Genomic DNA, 19882 nt, shown 5'->3' with positions numbered 1-19882 from the left:
TACAATAAAATAAAAACAGTGCACCAAACGTTCAGAAGTAGAATGCCATATAAAGCTACTACGGTCTATCAGAGAGAAATACTTGCGTGCCGTTAATTAGTGCAATTTTATCCAGACCCGCTACAAGCTTGCTGGGACTAAACACTAGATTAGTTTCTACTATTATACGACAAATGTAACATTACTTTTAAAAACAACATAATTTTTTGTTTTTCGCCGAAGTATTATTTTACATCAAAACAGGTTATTACTATATTTGTAAATATAAGTTCATAAGCATATAAGTATAACGTAAGGGATAGTATTATAAGAAACTCAGGTAATATACTAAAGCTTTAAAGAGGACATGTCAATCCGTTTCTAGAATTTATAAACTTGTTTTTATGTTTATGAATTGAGAAAATTCTAAAAAGTCAATTTTATTCAGGAGAATTAAAATCAAGAAAAAACAAAAAAAATTTCAAGTTAACAGTTTTATAGTTATAGCGCACTAAAACTTGAATTACGCTTTTAAATCTTCCTAAAAAGGAGTTTTTTTTTATAAGATAAACAACTTTTATTAAGCTAGCTTAAAATGTCGAAAAACATTAGATTTAAAAACAATATTTTAAGCTTGTCTATCAAGGATTTAATAAAATTGTGTTGTTCTTGCGGGTAGTACTAAAATACGGGATGGGGCAAATTGCGGGGTGCGAAAATTACGATACCGTATGTAAACGTTAACAAAAAATGCGGAAAAAACGGCATTTTTATACCCTCCCCTAATCTTTCCCTGCCCTTTATAATTAATTTTGCATCATCCCTTGACCTCCCGCATTCTGTACTTGATATTTTCCGTTAAAACTTGAACCAAATCTGTCAGTTTTGGCAACAAAAACTTGTTTAAAAATAAGACTGTTAGCAAAAAAAAACTTATTGTTTACCACTAAGTGTTAACAGATAAAATAAACTCATAATAAAAGTGTTATGACGTCATAAAGTCTATATGTTGACGGATAATGGCAATGAGATTTAAAATTAAACGCAAAACTTGTGGAAAATTGTTATTTTTGGCTGCGAATATCTTGTTAGCAAATTTTCAACTGGTTTTTAAACTATTTGTCTGTAAGTTAATGAACCGAATCAAGATCTTAAATCTTGATTTAAAGGAAGTTACAATGAAAACTATTTCAATGTTGTTTTAACCTTGTCTCTAATGCCCAGGTTAACCCAAACGGGTCGAATCTAAAATTAGAAAGATTAAAATTTTAGATTTTAAGACAAAAAACAAAGAAATTTTTTTTTTCAAGATTATTAAAAAAAAATTTTCGTTTACGTTAGTAATAATTATGACGTCATAATAATGTGTTTGTGAGTTATTTTAAACATAAAAGTTGAGCATGCAAGTTGCAATTATCGCAAAAAATGTGAGAAAAATGTCATGACGTCATAATAAAAAACTTATGACTTAACAATGAACACGATTGTCCTACTTTGTTAAGCATGAAATTAATATTCAAGTGTTTTTTATAAAAAAATTTTTTTTTTTGGTTTTTAGATTTTTTAAAATTTTTTTTAATTTAAAAAAAAAATTCAAAATGAATTCAACAACAGAACCTATCCCGGATGTTGTGACGTCATTCAGGTAAAAAATATCAAATTTCTAATTCGTTTTATTTACTAAAAACAATAATATCAGATTACATTTTAATTGTCTTCTTTTTTATGACGTCATAATCCTAAATTTTGTCATCAACAAACTGTTGTTCGTAAAATTTATTGTCACGTCACAAGAGAAACAAATGTAAAACAATTGGATTTGTTTTAAACAAAAAGAAAGTTATTTTGACAAAATTTTTCGAAAACAAAATTAAAAGTTTGTTTTTGAAATAAACTTTGCAACTTTTTAGTAAACACACGAGATTAGGAGAAAATGGGATTAATTAGAATTTTAATTAATCAAATTTTGGATTTAATTAACTTCGTTAAAAGATGAATTATTAACGAACTTGTAAATTTTGTTTTGATTTTGAGATTTCTAAAATCGCAACAAAATTTTATAAAAAACATTCAGAATTTTAAAAATAAATTTGCTTTTTTTTGGTGTTTCAAACCTAATAAATTACAAAAGCAGAACTTGTCTGACATTTTTTTACTTATCCTTGATGTGGGAAAGTCAAACGCGTAACCTTAACATAGAGTAACATCAGTTACACCAACCCAGTCTCGAGTTTCCTGTGGCAGTTTGGGATATTATAGATTATAATTGCCCAGTAATTATGCTGCTGATTAAGTGCTGGCTCAGCAGGAGTTCATACTGTTAAACCGCCTTACTGAAGAGCGCTACAGCATGATTTCAGTGGGAATTGAACCCACGACCTCATGTGTGGTGTAGCAAGTGTTCTTACCACTACACCACGCCGCTGGTTTAATATTAAAATTATGACGTAACAACTTCGATTATGACGTAGATACGTCGGGATCACGATTGGACTGATCGACATCGCGCTCGGAACATCCGGGAACTTGCTTACCATATGTGCAGTGATGCGGAACAGTCAGTTACGGATGAATAGTTTTAACATGTTTATTGTCAACTTGTGCGTCATCGACTTTCTCACTGCGTTCGCAATGATGCCTTTCAACGTCACCGGTTACTTCCTCATGGAGTGGTACGTCATCACATTGTTACGTCATCACATTTTTTAAACCAAAAAATTCGACCAAAAAAAAGTTTAAAATAGCAAAAAAAATATTTTAAAACATTTTTGATATTAATTTGGATATTAATTAATAAATTTTGATTATTTTAAATAATTTAATGTTATTTTAATTAATATTTCTAAATAATTGGGCGCTTTTCTGAAGGTAAATAACGTAAATGGAATTTTTTTAAATTATTTTTCTTAATTTCAATATAAAAATAATATTAAATAGCTAAATATATTATTGTTTAAATTGAATAGAAATACCTTTCTCAGGTTTCTTAATTTTATTTAATTTTAATAATTTAAATTTAAATGGGTTGTGGTTTTAATTAATTCATTTAATTCAAAATCTTATTTAGTATATTTATAATTCATTTTAAATGTAATTTAGATGATTTATTATATCAATGTCTAGACAATAATAAATATTTGCATTAAATTATTTAAATTTTAATTCTGGAATTTTAGAAACATATTTTGAAGCATTTTTGCAAAATTTAAAGTTTTTATTAAAAAATATGGCGTGGTGCAGAGGTCAGAACACTTGGCCTTACTACATGAGGTTCTGCGTTCGATTCCTACTGCTGTAATGCTGTAGTAACCTTAAGTAAGGCGCTATAAATGGTACAAACTCCTGCAGAGCCAGCACTTAATCAGCAGCATAATTATCGGGCAATTATAATCTATAATATCCCAAACTGCCACATGCAACTTGAAACTGGGTCAGGGTAACTGATGTTACTCTATGTTTAAGTCGCGCGTCCGACTTTCCCACATCGAAGATAAAGATATATACAAAAAAATTTGTTGTTTAACGTTTAATTTAAAAGTTGTTGTTAAAGTTACTCAACGTGGTTTTAATTCTCTTAACTTTTGAACGAGATAAAAATGAGTAATTTCTTTTTAATTGTTTTTTATCGTAAACTCGAATCGAACTTGTTCCTTATGACGTCATAATAACAAACAATGATGTTATCAATAAATCGTGACAGAACTCGGAAACCCTTTATCGACAAAAACACGAGATTTTTGGGCTTTTCACACCTGCAAAATAATTTGAAATAAAAAAGGGTTTTAATATTTTTCTGTCAAAATGTTGTTCAATTTTTCTGGAATTTTCGTTACTAAGGAGAAAATTTTATTTTGTGCAGCTTTTACTTTTTAATTGTTTTTTCGATGCAACTAATTATGACGTCATATTACAGGCCATTCAGCTCACAAGCTTGCATCCTTCAAGCCTTCTTCTACTTCTCATGCGGATACACTTCCATTGTTTGTCTCATCTCCATCACTCTTAATCGCGTTCTCGGGATCGTGTTTCCGGATCGGTGAGTTTATAACGTCACAATACTGTAACAACTAACCGCTTATTACGTAGAGATCAAATGATAAAAACTATCAGTGACGTCACAAAACTTTGATAATTACCGTCTTTTAATTAAAAAATTACAATATACAAGCTTGACATTTATTGTTAGTATAATATTGTGACGTCACTTAGATTATTGTTGTGCTTTGTTGTGGTAATGTGACGTTGACAAACGAGTTCGTGGCCGACTTACGCGCCGCCTAATTACCGAAACTAATTTCTTATCGCGGAAATATTTGCTCAAAATCTCGAGTTTCAGATGATCAAAATTAATTGTTTTGCTCTTAAGTTGGGGGTGGTATCCGTTTAGGGGGATTAAGTTAATTCCTTGGCAAACTTTGGTTTAAAAAGTGATTTATCAAACTTTAAATAGATTAAGTGTGATGATTAATAAATGGTGGGAATAGAAACAAGGCGGAAATAATAAAATAATAATAAAGTTAAAACTATTTAAACTCACCGATCCTTGCATGTTTTAAATCATTAAATTGATTTTGTCATTTTTTTTCCCGTCGCATTGTTGTAATATTAATTGTATATCGTATTTATTATTTACTTTTATCAATGCGCGAAAAACCAAAGAAAAAAAAATATATAGTGCCAAACGGAAATAATAAAATACTAGTAAGGTTAAAACTATTTAAAAAAATTTTTAAATGTAAAGATTAAAATAATTTTTTAAACGCTTTTTTGATGATGAATAGACCTAAAAAATTATAAGAATTTTTAATTCGTTTTTAAAGGCATTTGTAATTAATTGAATTTATAAATGTTCATAAGGTTGTTGAATTTAAGTACTAGTCAATAGCCTGCCCCATGTAAAACTTTTAATTGTTGTAATATAGTTGCAACTCTCAACTAATATTTTCTTAAGATAATTTGCCCGCACACCACAAACGGCAGTTTTATTTATTTTGTAGATCTATAAATTGGACTTACTTATAGTATAAGTTTTGTTAAAAAAAACTATATAATATTTAATTAATAAATGTAGTTTTTAATTTCTTCAGATACAAAACTTTTTTCACGAGCAACAACCTCCGCTTCTGTTTATTCCTTTGCTGGGGTTTTGCCCCCGCCTTTCTACTCCCCTTTCTGGTGGTTTCTCTGCTTAATGACGCGACAGGGGGCATGGCGGTGACGGGGTGGAACCGGGGTCAACTCCTCTGCACATTTGTGGGGTTACCCGGACCCTGGAGACCTTACATGCAGGTGAGTGTTACGTCATACATATTTAATTTGTGATGTCATAACTGTGCTGTCAAAATAGTTTTATGTGTTAGTATTGTAGTGTGACGTTATAAAAGTCGATTGTGTTATGTCATAAAAACGACATTATGTTAGTTAGAGGCTGCTGCTTGGTCTATTTTTGTGACGTCATAAATAGAAACTTTTATGTCATAGTTCGCTGTCTTTTAATGCGAATATTGTTGTTACGAAGAACATTTTATTTTTAGAATCGTTTATTCCAGAACCCACAAAAAACATTAAATAAATTTGTTATAAATATTTCACATAAACTTGTCATCTTGATTCGTTAATAACTCCATAAATATTTTATAAAAACACTTGTGTTTAAAGCATTACCAAAAATACAAAACAGGGATCATATTTATGAAGATAATGTCAGTTAATCTACTTTCGTTTGATGCCCGCGATGTTTTCTTTTAAAAGATTTAATCATTAAGATTTCCTGATATTATTTATTGTGAAGGATTACTGTCGATTTAGAGATCAATTTTGTAAGTTTCAAGCCTTAATTTTCACAAATAGCCCGCGGGTTCAAACTATGGTTGGCAACAGAGCTTGAAATACCACAAATTTTGAGAAAAACAATTAGCAAACCTAACACATTTGAAACCGCCGCTTAATTTGTTGGTTAAACACGTTTAAGGTTTTGAGTTTTATTAGCAAATCCTGCATAACTCTTTAACAGCGAAATGCCTTTAATTTGTATTTAAATGACTTGTTTTTTCTTGTTCTTCTGTCGTTAAACAGTTATTTTACATTCTTGTTTGTTCGAGCGGAAAACCAAAACATTTATCATTTAACTTAACAAAACATTGATTGTGACGTCACTATGGTTAACATTGTTAACAAGTAGTAAGCAAAAGGGTCAAAATTATTGTAACTTAAGACAGGGTTGTCGTTTAATTAAAATTTGAGGACAAACTTTATTATTAAATTTTTATTTTCAGGTGACCCGGATCTTGTTCCAATTTTTTCCGATATTGGTTATGACGTTGAGTTACAGCGTTGTTGTTTATTACGTCAGAAAGAGTCACAAACGACTAGCTGCAAACTCAAGTCCAGCATACCATCAATATAAAGTAAAATATATCAAAAATTCTATTTTTAAAATTAACAAATATGTTGTGTTGTACATTTTGCATTGGACATCGAATAACGAATAGCAGGGTTTCGGGTTCGAGTCGCACCAATGCCACATTATTTATTCTTAGGTTTGGTGTTTACAGGTAGCTTAAACACAACGAAAGGTTTCGGGTTTGAGTCGCACCAATGCCACATTATTCACTCTTAAGTCAGGTGTTTACGGATAGCTTAAACAAGTCACAACTGCATATCTATACTTATAAAATATTATCATAATAAGTGGTATTGGGAATATATATAACACATTACAACATCAATTTAAAATATTTGTCAAGTTGCAGTCCTAGACTAATTGATTTTAAAATCTATAAAGTAAATTGTTGAATTATTTATTAAGTCAATATTGTCAATATATTTTGATTCTGTCGAAACTTAATTTTTGTAAATTTAATTAAAATCAAATTTTCTTAGTTGCAACTCAAAAAGCAAAAGTCGAACCAAAGCGAACTGATGTTTTATGATCCGGAACGAAATCAGAATGATCACGTGGTCACACAAGTTCACGAACCGCAGTAAGTTGATTGTGACGTCATATAAAGTATTATAACCACGATAAAACATATTAATAATGACGTCATAATGGTATAGATTACAACGAACGTACAGCGTCGTGAGTCGATTCTCGAGCGTGTTTAGAAAAGGAGAACTTGACCCTGATGGAAGTCCAAAGGTACGTCATCAAATTTTCTACGTCATCAAATTAAAAAAAATTATTTTATACGAATCTAGTTAAATTAAAACATCTTATTGTTACACTTTAATAACTCAAATATGACGTCACAGATGGGAAGAAGAAAGAGTCAAATGAAGAGACAGGAGCGAGAACATCAGCTTGTTTACTTGAGCATCATCATCTGCTTGACCTTTACTCTTCTATTCCTACCAAGTGTCGTCGTTAACTTGTTACCTAACAGGTGACGTCACTGATTGTTTAAATGTCTGGCGGTGTGCGATAAAATAAACAAAATTTATATTTTTATTTTTTTCTATATCCCCTTAGGGAGTTAGTTTTTTGCGTTTTATTGGGCAAAGGGTTTGCTGTTGTGATGTGTTTAAGCTATCTGCAAACGCCAGGCTCAATGATGAATAGTGTGGCAACGGTGCGGCTCAAACTAGAAACCTTTTGGTGTGTTTAAGCTATCTGTAAACGCCGGGCTCAAGGGCAAATAGTATGACATTGGTGCGACTCGAACCCGAAACCTTTTGGTGTGTTTAAGCTATCAATAGATGCAAGGGCAAATAGTGTGGCATTGGTGCGGCTTGAACACCAATCCTTTGGCTCGTATTACGATGTCATTTTAAAACTTAAAATGTAGGTAACTTTCACTGGTAGATGCTTAGCGACCTCTTGCGACAGGTTCAATTTTGTCTGCGAATAATAAATGTTAAAAAAGTAAATTTTAATTTTAATTTTTGACGTCACAGTTCTACGTTTGACCCCCGGATACACATGGCTGCGTCCAACATGACATGGTTGAACAGTTGCGTGAACCCTTGTATTTACGCTCTGCTGCACAAGCGCATGCGCAAAGAATACAAGAGAATTTTAAAGAAGCTTTACTACTCTTTTAAATCATGTTTACATTTTACTAAAGACTGATGACGTCAGGCGAATTAACGTCACAAAATTTTCTTCAAATTAAAATTTAAAGTTTTTTTTATTAATTTTTTTTTAAATGTGGTTCCTTTTTATTTTTATTTTGATACAAGTTGTAGTTTTGTTGTGAAGTGTTAACCATTTTATTATTTTTTTGTGCTTTTTTATGTAGTAATGGTTGAAATAAAAAAGGGAAGTTTATTACCTAGTTTAAAAATTGTAATTTACAGACAAATGTTAACTCTTGAAGTTAGGATTTATATTTAACAAATAAATAAGTAATTTCTTACAAATATTTTAGATTTTAAAGTTAAAAAAATATATTTAATGATTGTATATAGATTAATTAAACTTTTTTTTTGTATATATCTTTATCCTCGATGCGGAAAAGTCGAATGCGCGACTTAAACATAGAGTAACATCAGTTACCCCAACCCAGTCTCGAGTTGCCTGTGGCAGTTTGGGATATTATAGATTATAATTGCCTGGTAATTATGCTGCTGATTAAGTGCTGGCTAAGCAGGAGTTTATACCATTTATAGCGCTTTACTCCAGGGCGCTACAGCATGCGATCAGTGGGGATTGAACCCACGCTCATGTGTAGTCGTAAATAATGTTAGTTAACTGAATTTTCAATCAAATTTTTAAAACATGAAAAGTAATACTAAAATTTAAATTTTTTTTAAACAAATTAAATATTAAAAATTAAGATAAGCTGCAATAAAATTAGAATATAAATTAAATAATATTTAAAAAAAATAAGTAAAAACTTTTCAGTAAGATAAAAAAGTGTCTACTATTTTTTATTATTTATTTGGGCACGAGATTATTCGGTCTTTTTCCCTGCACAACGTGGTAGACAGGTAAGAATATTTCAAACATTAAAATTTAATTAATTTACCTTGTTTAAACGCTTTTAGTTTGCTAATTACTAATTAATTACCAGCAAATATGCCCCACGCTCGTAGTTTGGTCTACAGGAAAACCTGTGTCACTCCGAGACGTCCTTTTGAGAAGGCTCGTCTCGATCAAGAGTTAAAATTAATCGGAGAATATGGGCTCAGAAATAAACGAGAGGTTAGTGGCTAATAAGTTTATTTTTTAAATCGAACTTTGTTATTAAAGTGTTATTCTTAAAGCAATTTTGTTTCTTAAATTGTGTTGAACAAATTTTAAGTTTTTTTTGTTCCATATTTTAGAGTAATGTTACGAAAACTCTTTTTATGTTTTTTTATTTGGAATTTTCGCACATTGATAAAAAGTAAAAAATTGAAATTTGTTTAATAAAACCAGCAGCGTGGTGTAGTGGTAAGAACACTTGCTACACCACACATTGGGATTGCTGTATAGTGTTTTTCTATAAACTTTTGTTGGGTCTGTTATATTTGGGTAAATTTAATTTTTAGAATCACATAATTTTTAGTTTTCTGTAATAAAACATATATTCAACAAATTCTTCTCATTCAGGTCTGGAGAGTAAAATACACTCTTGCTAAGATCAGGAAAGCTGCCAGAGATTTGCTCACGCTTGATGAGAAAGATACAAGACGACTTTTTGAAGGTTTTTTAACTATAGTTTTAGTTTGTTTTAACATAACTTATTCATTTAATGAATGAGTGTCTTAAAAATGTTTGCTTAATATGCACAATTATTTATCTACTTTTTTGTATCCCAATTTTTAATTTATATTTCTTACTATCTTACGACTGCTCTATGGTTTTTTAGAGTGACCGGGCAGATAAGACTTTAAAATACTAAATTGATAGACTGCCAAAAATCAATGTTGTACGCATAGTAGGCAAATTAGGCATATACATTTTTGTGATACCTTAAGTAAAGCACAATTGTAATCTTTATGAATTAATTTTTTTTTAAATTAATTTGAATAAAACGAGAAAAATGCTACTCCAAAGATATTTAAACAATTAAAATAACTCAATTTCTTTCCACTCAGGTAATGCTTTACTGAGAAGACTGGTTCGAGTTGGTGTCCTCGATGAAACTAAGATGAAGTTGGATTACGTTCTCGGACTCAAAGTGGAGGACTTCTTGGAGAGAAGACTCCAGACTCAAGTCTTTAAACTCGGTCTTGCTAAATCCATTCATCATGCTCGAGTTCTTATCAGACAACGTCATATCAGGTTTAGATTTAAACAAAACTAACAGGGTGCCTATTTTGAATAAATTTGAATAATAAATCAAATGTATGTTTGTCAAATGGATTGCATAAATTAAACCTTAACCCCAACTCTCGCCCATTTAAAATTCACTTACACAAGAACCACTCTATATAGATTTGGTCCATTCCATTCTGTTTATTTTATTAGTACCGAAAATTAACATGTAAAAGTTTTTGTTTTTATTATTATTTAGATATTTAAATATAAAATATTAGACTAAATCATTTTTTTAAGTATTTAAACATCCAATTTTTAAAACTAATTACTTATAGTTATATTTTTTTTCAATAAACTCCTAAAAATTGCTGAATATATTAATGTTTTTTTAGTAATAAAATTAGTTTAGGACATCTAATATATTTTGTGTCGCAGGATTCCACTAAATAAATTAAACGCTCAGTCATGATGATGTCATCATTTTAATCAATTAAGTTTTAACTTAACATTAAAAACAGAGTTCGCAAGCAAGTTGTCAACATCCCATCGTTCATCGTAAGATTGGACTCGCAGAAGCACATAGACTTCTCACTTCGATCTCCATATGGTGGAGGAAGACCAGGTAGGAGCTTTAAAAATATAATTTTTTTGTAATATTTATCCTCGATGTGGGAAGGTCAGCTTCACAACCTGAAATTAGAGTAACATTTGTTACCCCGACCCAGTCTCGAGTTGATTTTGACAGTTTGGAATATTATAGATTATAATTGCCCGATAGTTATGCTGCTGATTAAGTGCTGGCTTAGCAGGAGTTTATAATGTTTATAATGCTTTACTTAAGGGCGCTACACATGAGAGCAATCAAACCAAGACCTAATGTGTTCTTATTTTATGCTAATTTAATTTTTTTTATTTTTTAGTAATTGAACCATTAAGTAATTAATTATTGGGTTTGTGTTTTCCAGTTTTAACGACAGTATTATGATTGCAAAGTCCATTAATTAGATTAAAAATTAGTCTTTTTATATTACAAATATTTAAGATATTATTAATGATTGTTTGACTAACGTTGTGATTATGTTGAAGGTCGAGTAAAGCGAAAGAATGCAAAGAAGGGAGATGCTGGAGATGAGGAAGATGAAGATTAAACATTAAATAAAAGTTGAAACAATTTATTTGTGGTGTTTTAAAATAAATTTGTATTAACTCAGAAAATTTGTACTTTAGAAATTTATAGGACTAAATAATTAACAAATTAAGATTTGCGCTAAGTATTGTTGTATATATGCCTTTAATGATAAAAAATCTTGGCTTAAAGTCATGTGTAAATAGTTGTTATAACGTAACAAGCAGTTCAGAAATTACAATGACTGAATCTCGAGTTGACTTAGGAAGTTTGGGATATTATAGATTATAATTGCCCGATAATTATACTGCTGATTAAGTGCTGGCTCAGCAGAAGTTCATATCGTTTATAGCGCATTACTCAAGGGCGCTTCAGCATAAAAGCAACAAGGATAGAACCCTCCACCTCGTGCAGTAAATCCAAGTCTTCTGAACACTACACCACAGTGCCAGTAGATTTTTTATTGTTCAATCATTAACATATTAATTAGTATATGTTTATGTATGTTTTATTATAAAATTAAATATATGTTATTAAAAAGTTTCTACCCTGTACAATTTAAGTGTCTGCCTTATTTGTTTAATTCACGTGACCTCAGAAAACGCCTGACTAACTTTCCTATTATGTTTACCTTACCGTGCAATATTCACACCGTTTCATACCCGGTGTTTATTAAGGGTCACAGACTAATCTGAAGCGTTATGAAAATAAGAGTTTGTCAGGGAACTGTTATCATATATTAGTGAGTCATATTTATATGAGTAGTTAGCCCATTTAAATAAGAAATAACCTACTTTAAATTAACATTTATGTCATATGAGTGAATAAAAAAAGAATTTAAGTAATTGTTAGTAAGTTAAAACTGATTTTTCTACTAAATTGTTTAATTTTATTATCTTAATCGGTAAGAAAAAAACAAAAAATAAGTCGCTAATATTTTCTTTTCCTTGTACTAGTTATGGCCTGATATTTGTGTGTTAAAACACTTTGCTAATTTAGGATTATTGTTGTAGCTATGTTTGTTGCCAGCCAAAACAAATCAGGAACACGATTTTTATCTTACTTTAAAGTAAACCAAGGATTTCTAAGTTTAAACTTGCAAGACCAAACCCAGAAGTTAAGATATTCAGAATTCCGGAAAGTCCAAGAACAATTGAGATTTCGGAAGATACAGGAAGAAGAAGAGCATCAAAGAGATGATTTTATGGGACCTTTGAGTTTACGTAAAAAATTTCCATTTCCAGGAAATATAGGAGTGCTTCCAATTAATAAACCTTATAGGCCAGAACCAAGTAATTTATTGCTGGAAAGTGAAATATTATCGGGTGAAACTAGCTGTGATAAACAATTAAAAATAATTTCACATCTCATGGCTGAATCTGATGTTTTAGAAGACCCAAGTGCATGTCAAGACCATGGTTTAAATGAAAGAATATCGGATCAAATTATTCGGCAGTATTTTCAAGATGCAACTGTAGAATTAGCTGTACAAGAATGCCCGAAGATTCTTATTAAAGAATTTTGTTCAATTTTTCTTGAAATTCCGAGTAAAAACTTCACTGTGATTACATTATCTCAAAAATCGTTGAATGATATGTCGACCTGGAGTGAAAATATAGAATTAGAACGTGAGAAGTTATTAGAAAGTTTTATCCTCACTGCGACTGAGATTTGCCAACATCTACGAGCTAATAATTTCTGGTGTGACTTCATTGATCCCTCTTCGGGCCAAGCTTACTTCGGACCTTACACAAACTCAACTTTATTTGAAACTGACGAGCGCTACAACAGTCTCGGGTTTCAGGTCGACGACCTTGGATGTTGCAAGGTCATGACCCACAAACAATGGGGAACAAATGTTTTTATCGGAACAATTGTAACAACTGCGAAAAAGAATCATATTGTGATGCAGAATTTATTACGTAACAGTCTTCCAACCAAATCTCCTTAAAACCTTCTTTTTTGTGGTGCTCATTTAATCTAGTTAACTATGCGGTGTAGACTATTTCACAATTGATCAATTTTATTACATTTTTGTAAGACAATCTTAAAAAAATTTCTTTTTATTGTATACTTGAATTTAATATATTTATTTAAATTAAAACAGATTATAAAATACCAAAACATTTTTGACTTTATTTTGCTTTTTTATTTTAGAAAAATTAACATTTCTAAAGTATTTTTTAAACTGTAAGAAAAAAGATTCAAAATGTCAGGAAATGGATCAGTCATGGATGTAAGTTGTCAACTATTTAACTTCACTTTATATTAATTTTTTTGGGACCAACGGTTCTTAAAAAAAACTATTGTACTTTGGATTTAATTCTCTCTCAGACTTTACGTTATTGCCTAATTGTCTCTTGTACTTTATGGTCCTCGCTAATTCTCTCTTGTACTTTATGGTCCTCGCTAATTCTCTCTTGTACTTTACAGTTCTCGTACTGTTTTACGTAATTTTCTTTTGCACTGCACTGACCTAGCTAATTCTCTTTTTAGTGTTTTATGGTCTAGCCGATTCTTTTTCGTATTTAACGATCCGAATTCTTTCAGTACTATTGTTCTAAGATTTTCCAAGAGCCGTTAAGTATAAGTGATCTCTTTTTGTTTAACTATTATTTTTTATATTTTGTAGAAAGCGATAGCTTTAATAAAGCAAGCTGCAGAAGAAGACAAAAATGAAAATTACGCTGAAGCTCAGCGACTTTATGAGACAGTAGTTGAACATTTTCTACATGTGATTAAATGTAAGTTGAAGTTCATTAGTTAGGTGACTGACTACATTATAATATTTATTAAAATCTGGTGAAAAAATGTTAATAATCAGCGCAACAATTAAATTAATTTATTTGTATAACTCATAAATTGTCCACCAAAGTCCTAACAATTCAACTTTAGTAACTTCATAGTTAAAGTTTTTTGAATAGTCCGGTAGTGTAGCGAACCGGTCATGGCATCGGACTACGGGTCGAAAGGTTTCGGGTTCGAGTCGCACCAACGCCACACTATTTGCTCTTGAGCCCGGCATTTACGGATAGCTCAAAACACGTCATAACAGCACACCCTTCCCCAATAAAAAATATAAAACCTATCACATTTTTGAATTGTTCAAATTTCCTCACTTACTATTCTTAAAATATAATTTTAAATTCCTATATTAACAAATTTCTAGAATTTTAAAACTTATTTTTAAATTCAGTAACCTAAATTTTAAGACACATTTATATTATTTTAGATGAAGCAAAGGACAACCCAGCCATGAAGAAAAACATCCGACAGAAATGTATTCAGTATTTAGATCGAGCCGAGTATTTAAAGAAACATCTCGAAGCCCAAAAAAGTGGAGGAAATAAAAAGAAAAAGGAAGTGAAGGCCAGCGGGTTAGAAATTTAACATTTTTATATATTTTTGCACTTATGTTATGTTTTTAAGTAAGAAATTCCAACAACGATAAAGTAAATTGCTAGTTTGATGAATCAACAATAGCATGTATCTAACATTGATAATGACCAGTTTAAAGTTTCGGAAATAAAAAGTTTCAGCTAAAACATTTTTTCGTAACTTTAACAAGAGGTCCTAGGTTTTGCTATTATAGTCTAGTAACCTTAAGTTTGGTGCTATAAACAATACTTACTTCTGCTAAACTTAAATCCAATCTGCAGATTGTTACCGGCAATTAAAATCCTTTATATTCCAAACTGCTAAAGTCAACTTAAGACTGCGTCGGAGTAACAGATGTTACTTTATGTTTAGGCTGCAAAGTCGACCTTTCCACATCGAGAATAAAAAAACATAAAAAAAATTCCTATCTTATTTAAATTGTAATGTTTACAGTGTGGTATAAATCCTAATTAAATCTTATTTTTATTTAAAGGAGCAACAGTGAAGATGAAGACGATGATCCAGAAAAAAAGAAATTTAGAAGCAAACTATCCGGTGAATTTTGTTTCTCATAATTAACAACATTTTAATTAATAAATAAATTCTTTTTTCTAACCACCCTACTTTTGTTTACCTTTAACTATAAACTTTGTTTGTGATGTAATAAATGTAAATATGACATCACAGATGCAATTGTTGTGGAGAAACCAAATGTAAAGTGGACTGATGTGGCGGGATTACATGATGCAAAAGAATCCTTAAAAGAAGCGGTTATTCTTCCAATTAAGTTTCCTCATCTTTTTACTGGTAAGGATTTATTTTAAGTGAAGCTCAGTGGACAATATAGAAATGTATGTCCAATTTATAGGCCTACAAAATAAATAAAACTGCTATTTGTGAACTAGTAATGCTAATGGTATCAGTTAATAGTTGCTCTAAATAGCTAAATCAGATTAATGTTACGTTTTTACAGATATGATCTTTAATAAAAAAGATTTTTGCATTAATTTATCACTGCTGTTATGCCTTACAGCGTCCTTAAGTTTAGACTTTAGATGAGATTTGATTTTGCATTCTTGATAAAAGTTTAGGTCTTGGATTTAATTCCTACTGCTTATGACATATTTTAGTATTGTGCATATACATTTTGAATAACTTTAACTAAATATAAATATGATAATTTAGGTAAAAGAACTCCATGGAGGGGAATTTTATTGTATGGGGTAAGCATTTAAATTTTACACTTATAAATTCTGCCTTATGTAGGCCATATTAAACATTCGTAACTATATATATGTACCTAGTTTCTTTATTCTTAGTTATTTTATTAAATATTTTAGAGTTTAAAACTATTTTTATTTTTTTTACAAATTTTTATTTAAATGTAAACTATCACCCTTCACCTATATACCTAACTGTAATACATGACTTGTATATTTTATTTTTTTTAGCCCCCAGGAACAGGGAAATCTTACCTCGCTAAAGCTGTGGCCACTGAAGCAAATAATTCAACTTTTCTATCCGTCTCCTCGGCCGATCTTGTGTCCAAGTGGTTGGGGGAAAGTGAAAAGTAAATTGATTTTTAAATTTTTTTATAAATTTTTTTGTGTTGCGCAATGCCTTAGTCATGAAGCTAAGTTTTATCATATAAGGTCTTGGGTTTAATCCTCACTGCTCTCATGCTCAAGCTATAAACAGTATAAACTTCTCCAGCTTAAAACCATTATTAAAATCATTATATCTGTAAAGTATTAAAAAGGGTGCCTACAATTTATATGGAATTGAATAAAACAAATAGAATAAAGTGATGGCATAAATTAAACTCCAAACCCTACTCATTTATAATACACTTAAAACATGTGTTCCATCTAATCCTATATATTTTGTAAGTACTGTCAAGAAAGGCAACATTGTTAGTTGTACTGCCTAGTCAAATATATTATTGGCAGGTTATAATAAACAGACAATACCAACAGCTTAACATTTTACCAAACTGTCAAATTTAACCTTAAACTCTGGCATAGTAGTTACCAGGGTTATAATTAGACTGTGAAGTTAACTTGTTAAGTTTGTAATAATCTTTTATTTTTTCCACAGAATGGTGAAGACATTGTTTCAGATGGCAAGAGAGCAAAAACCTTCGATTATTTTTATTGACGAAGTTGATTCACTCTGTGGTTCACGTAGTGATAACGAAAGTGAATCTTCAAGAAGAGTTAAAACAGAATTTCTGGTTCAAATGCAAGGTACTTGAATATTTTTAGATTTATTCTAAATATTAGCCGATGGCCCGCCCTAAAGTCAGCATTTTAATTGTCGTAATATGGTCGCAACTCTTAACTAATATTTGCCTGCGCACCACAAACAGCAGTTTTATTTATTTGTAGTCCCATAAATTAAATGTACAGATATATATGTATTAATACATCTATCACCAAACTCCATTATATAAAAATGCTCTTTATAAATAGAGATTAATTAAACTTTTATTTATATAGGTTCAAACAGTAAACAATTTTATCAAATATATCAATATTGTATTTAAATTGAAATTTGTTCATTGTTATCAAACAATCTTCATTGTGTAGGTGTTGGGGTGAACAATGACGGAATTCTAGTTTTAGGAGCTACAAATATTCCTTGGCAACTTGATTCCGCCATCAGAAGAAGGTAAAACTAATTTCAACAACTTAAACATTAATTAATTAACACTAATTAGCTATTAAACAATTTTATTTTTAATAATGGTAAAAAAAACATCACAACCATTTCTTATGACATCACAAATAATTGACAGATTTGAGCGTCGTATTTACATTCCCCTTCCCGAGGAAACTGCCAGAACTTCGTTGTTTACTCTCCACTTGGGAGACACAAAAACCTCACTTAATGACAAGGACATAAAACATCTCGGAAAGATCACCCAAGGGTAAGAATTTGTTGTTTATCCTTAATGTGGAATGTAGACTTCACTGCTTTTTTTTTATATATCTTTCCTTGATTATATATCTTTTTTTTTATCCTTGATTATATATTTTTATCCTTAAACATAGAATAACATAAGTTACCCCGACCCAGTCTCGAGTTGCCTGTGGCAGTTTGGGATATTATAGATTATAATTGCCCGATACTTATACTACTGATGAGTTCATACCGTTTATAGCGTCTTACTTAAGGACGCTACAGCATGAGTGGGGATTGAACCCCTGACTTTATGTAGTGGTGTAGCAAGTGTTCTTACCACTACACCACGCTCGCAGTAAAACCTAATAAAAATAGCGTTGATAATTAAACCTAGTACCTTGAGTTAAAAAAAACTTAATGATGTGATTTTATGTTTAAGTTACTCTGGAGCTGATATTGGGATTGTTGTTCGGGATGCTTTAATGGAACCCGTCAGAAAAGTTCAAAAATCAACACATTTTAAACGAGTAAGTTTAAATTATTTTTAATTAGTCAATAGCCTGCCTTTGGTTAAGATATTAATTGTTGTAATGTGGACCAACTCTCAACTAATATTTGCCAGCAATAATTTATCTGAGCACCACAAATGGCAGTTTTTTTCATTTTGTATGCCTATAAATTGAACTAACGTACATATATATATATATATATTGTCCACTAAGTATTATATGTTAATTAATTTTTTAATTAATAATTAATTGATATTAGAATTACTGGAAAATGTTCTGATTTTAGGTCCGAGGTCCGACCCATGATGACCCCAATGTAATCGTCGATGACCTTTTGACCCCATGTTCACCCGGTGACCCCAATGCAATCGAAATGTCGTGGTTGGATGTACCAGGGGATAAACTACAAGAACCCGTCGTTTGCATGGTGGGTGAATATATTGGGGTTAATTTTGTTACCCCCCTTTTAAAGGGAATCACCCATGAATATATTAGGATTTATTGTATTCTTTTTAAAGGGTAATTACCCATGAATATACATATGGGGTTAATTTTGTTACCCCTTTTTTTAGAGAAATTACCCACTAAGACTATTACACCAAAATACCATGGGCTTTAAGTATTTATAAAATAGTTTTAGGCTGTAAAAGTTGTTTTTAATTTTGAACACAAAAAAGGGGCCCAACGTTAATCGAAAACACAAAAAGAGCTAACTTCACAGACTAAAGTATAGTTTTTAAATAAAATTTTAGACTGTCTTTTTTGAATAGTAGCCAAATGTTAATCTAAAATGTTTTAACAAGATTAAATAAAGTTATATGATTATATTAAAAGTCATCTTGCAATTTGGTTGTTGGTTTAACATTGAGTTCTTAATCAAAAATTGTAAAAATTTTAATAAAACTTTAAAATGTCCTATGTTCCCTTTTAAATAGAAAATAGTTAATATTAAATCTTGTGCTTTTGTCGAAGAAAACTTTGATTGTGTAGATGACCTTTACTTTAAAATCTTATTTACCTCAACAAATTAAATCCTAACTATTTTAATTTTAACAGAGGGATATGATGGTAGCAAAAGACAACACTCGACCAACAGTTAATGAAAAAGATCTTACAAACTTTGAATCATTTACCAAAGATTTTGGCATGGAAGGCTGAATGCTGCTTCAAATTATGCAATTACTGAAAAAAAACTTCCATTTTTAATAAGTTCTAAAAAGTGGATTCTAATTTCAGTTTTTTAATCTAATTTTCTGCCATTTAAAACAATATTTTATTATGTAATATATAGGCTAAAGCACTATAGGATTAACATGTTAAAAAATAGGTTAAATTATATAAACTTAAATTTAATTTAATCCTGTGTTACCAAATTGTAACATATTAAATATTAAATTTAAATTTTTCTTTTTTTCAATCTTATAAAACTGGTCTTCTCTTAATAGAACATATAACTATGGGTATAGTTGGGCTGACGCTTATGTAATGAAGATATTAGCCCAAAAAATCTAATTTTTAACACAAGTCCTTAACCACGTTTTATTCAGATGGCTTTAAAGCATGAAGGAGTATATTTTGCATCTGAGTCTTTTGTTTTTGCACTTTTCTGTCGCCCCACAGTTAAAGTGCCATCTGCAATATTAACATGACTCAGAGTTACTAACTTTCTGTTGAAAATGTAAAAAAGTTTTTATTGTCTCTTTAACTTTAATGTTTATGGAATATTATCGTTACAGTGTGTTACACTGTACTTGTAAATAAAATACGTATCTCCAATATGACGTCATCGATTTCTTTTTT

At 30.4% G+C, this 19882-nt stretch overlaps 4 protein-coding genes across 4 annotated transcripts; all 4 read left to right on the top strand.

Moving 5' to 3' along the window:
* The first annotated feature begins 1542 nt into the window (after nucleotides 1-1542).
* Nucleotides 1543-8205, top strand: LOC145742754 (G-protein coupled receptor 84-like). Its single transcript, XM_082560544.1, has 9 exons — nucleotides 1543-1624; nucleotides 2451-2651; nucleotides 3893-4015; nucleotides 5067-5268; nucleotides 6255-6386; nucleotides 6862-6962; nucleotides 7039-7120; nucleotides 7234-7364; nucleotides 7876-8205. Exons 1-9 carry the CDS (start codon nucleotides 1578-1580, stop codon nucleotides 8048-8050), a joined length of 1194 nt encoding a protein of 397 aa, XP_082416670.1. The 5' UTR covers nucleotides 1543-1577; the 3' UTR covers nucleotides 8051-8205.
* Nucleotides 8206-8876: 671 nt separating this feature from the next.
* Nucleotides 8877-11380, top strand: LOC145743994 (small ribosomal subunit protein uS4). The gene is made up of 6 exons (XM_082562083.1): nucleotides 8877-8910; nucleotides 8994-9124; nucleotides 9515-9608; nucleotides 10003-10189; nucleotides 10684-10787; nucleotides 11252-11380. Exons 2-6 carry the CDS (start codon nucleotides 8999-9001, stop codon nucleotides 11311-11313), a joined length of 573 nt encoding a protein of 190 aa, XP_082418209.1. The 5' UTR covers nucleotides 8877-8910; nucleotides 8994-8998; the 3' UTR covers nucleotides 11314-11380.
* An 871-nt stretch (nucleotides 11381-12251) lies between these two features.
* On the top strand, nucleotides 12252-13244 carry LOC145743528 (cobalamin trafficking protein CblD-like). Its single transcript, XM_082561513.1, has one exon. It carries the CDS (start codon nucleotides 12307-12309, stop codon nucleotides 13240-13242), a length of 936 nt encoding a protein of 311 aa, XP_082417639.1. The 5' UTR covers nucleotides 12252-12306; the 3' UTR covers nucleotides 13243-13244.
* A 126-nt stretch (nucleotides 13245-13370) lies between these two features.
* LOC145743527 (vacuolar protein sorting-associated protein 4B-like) lies at nucleotides 13371-19877 on the top strand. The gene is made up of 13 exons (XM_082561512.1): nucleotides 13371-13527; nucleotides 13924-14035; nucleotides 14524-14668; nucleotides 15163-15224; nucleotides 15357-15476; nucleotides 15855-15892; nucleotides 16121-16239; nucleotides 16767-16915; nucleotides 17258-17339; nucleotides 17467-17598; nucleotides 18013-18100; nucleotides 18369-18509; nucleotides 19139-19877. The coding sequence occupies exons 1-13, from the start codon at nucleotides 13501-13503 to the stop codon at nucleotides 19238-19240; spliced, it is 1317 nt and encodes a 438-aa protein (XP_082417638.1). The 5' UTR covers nucleotides 13371-13500; the 3' UTR covers nucleotides 19241-19877.
* The last annotated feature ends 5 nt before the right edge of the window (nucleotides 19878-19882 follow it).

This window comes from Corella eumyota, chromosome 2 (assembly GCF_963082875.1).
Source record: "Corella eumyota chromosome 2, kaCorEumy4.1, whole genome shotgun sequence".
NCBI classification, from domain to species: Eukaryota; Metazoa; Chordata; class Ascidiacea; order Phlebobranchia; family Corellidae; genus Corella; species Corella eumyota.
This window is presented reverse-complemented; position numbering and strand designations above follow the sequence as displayed.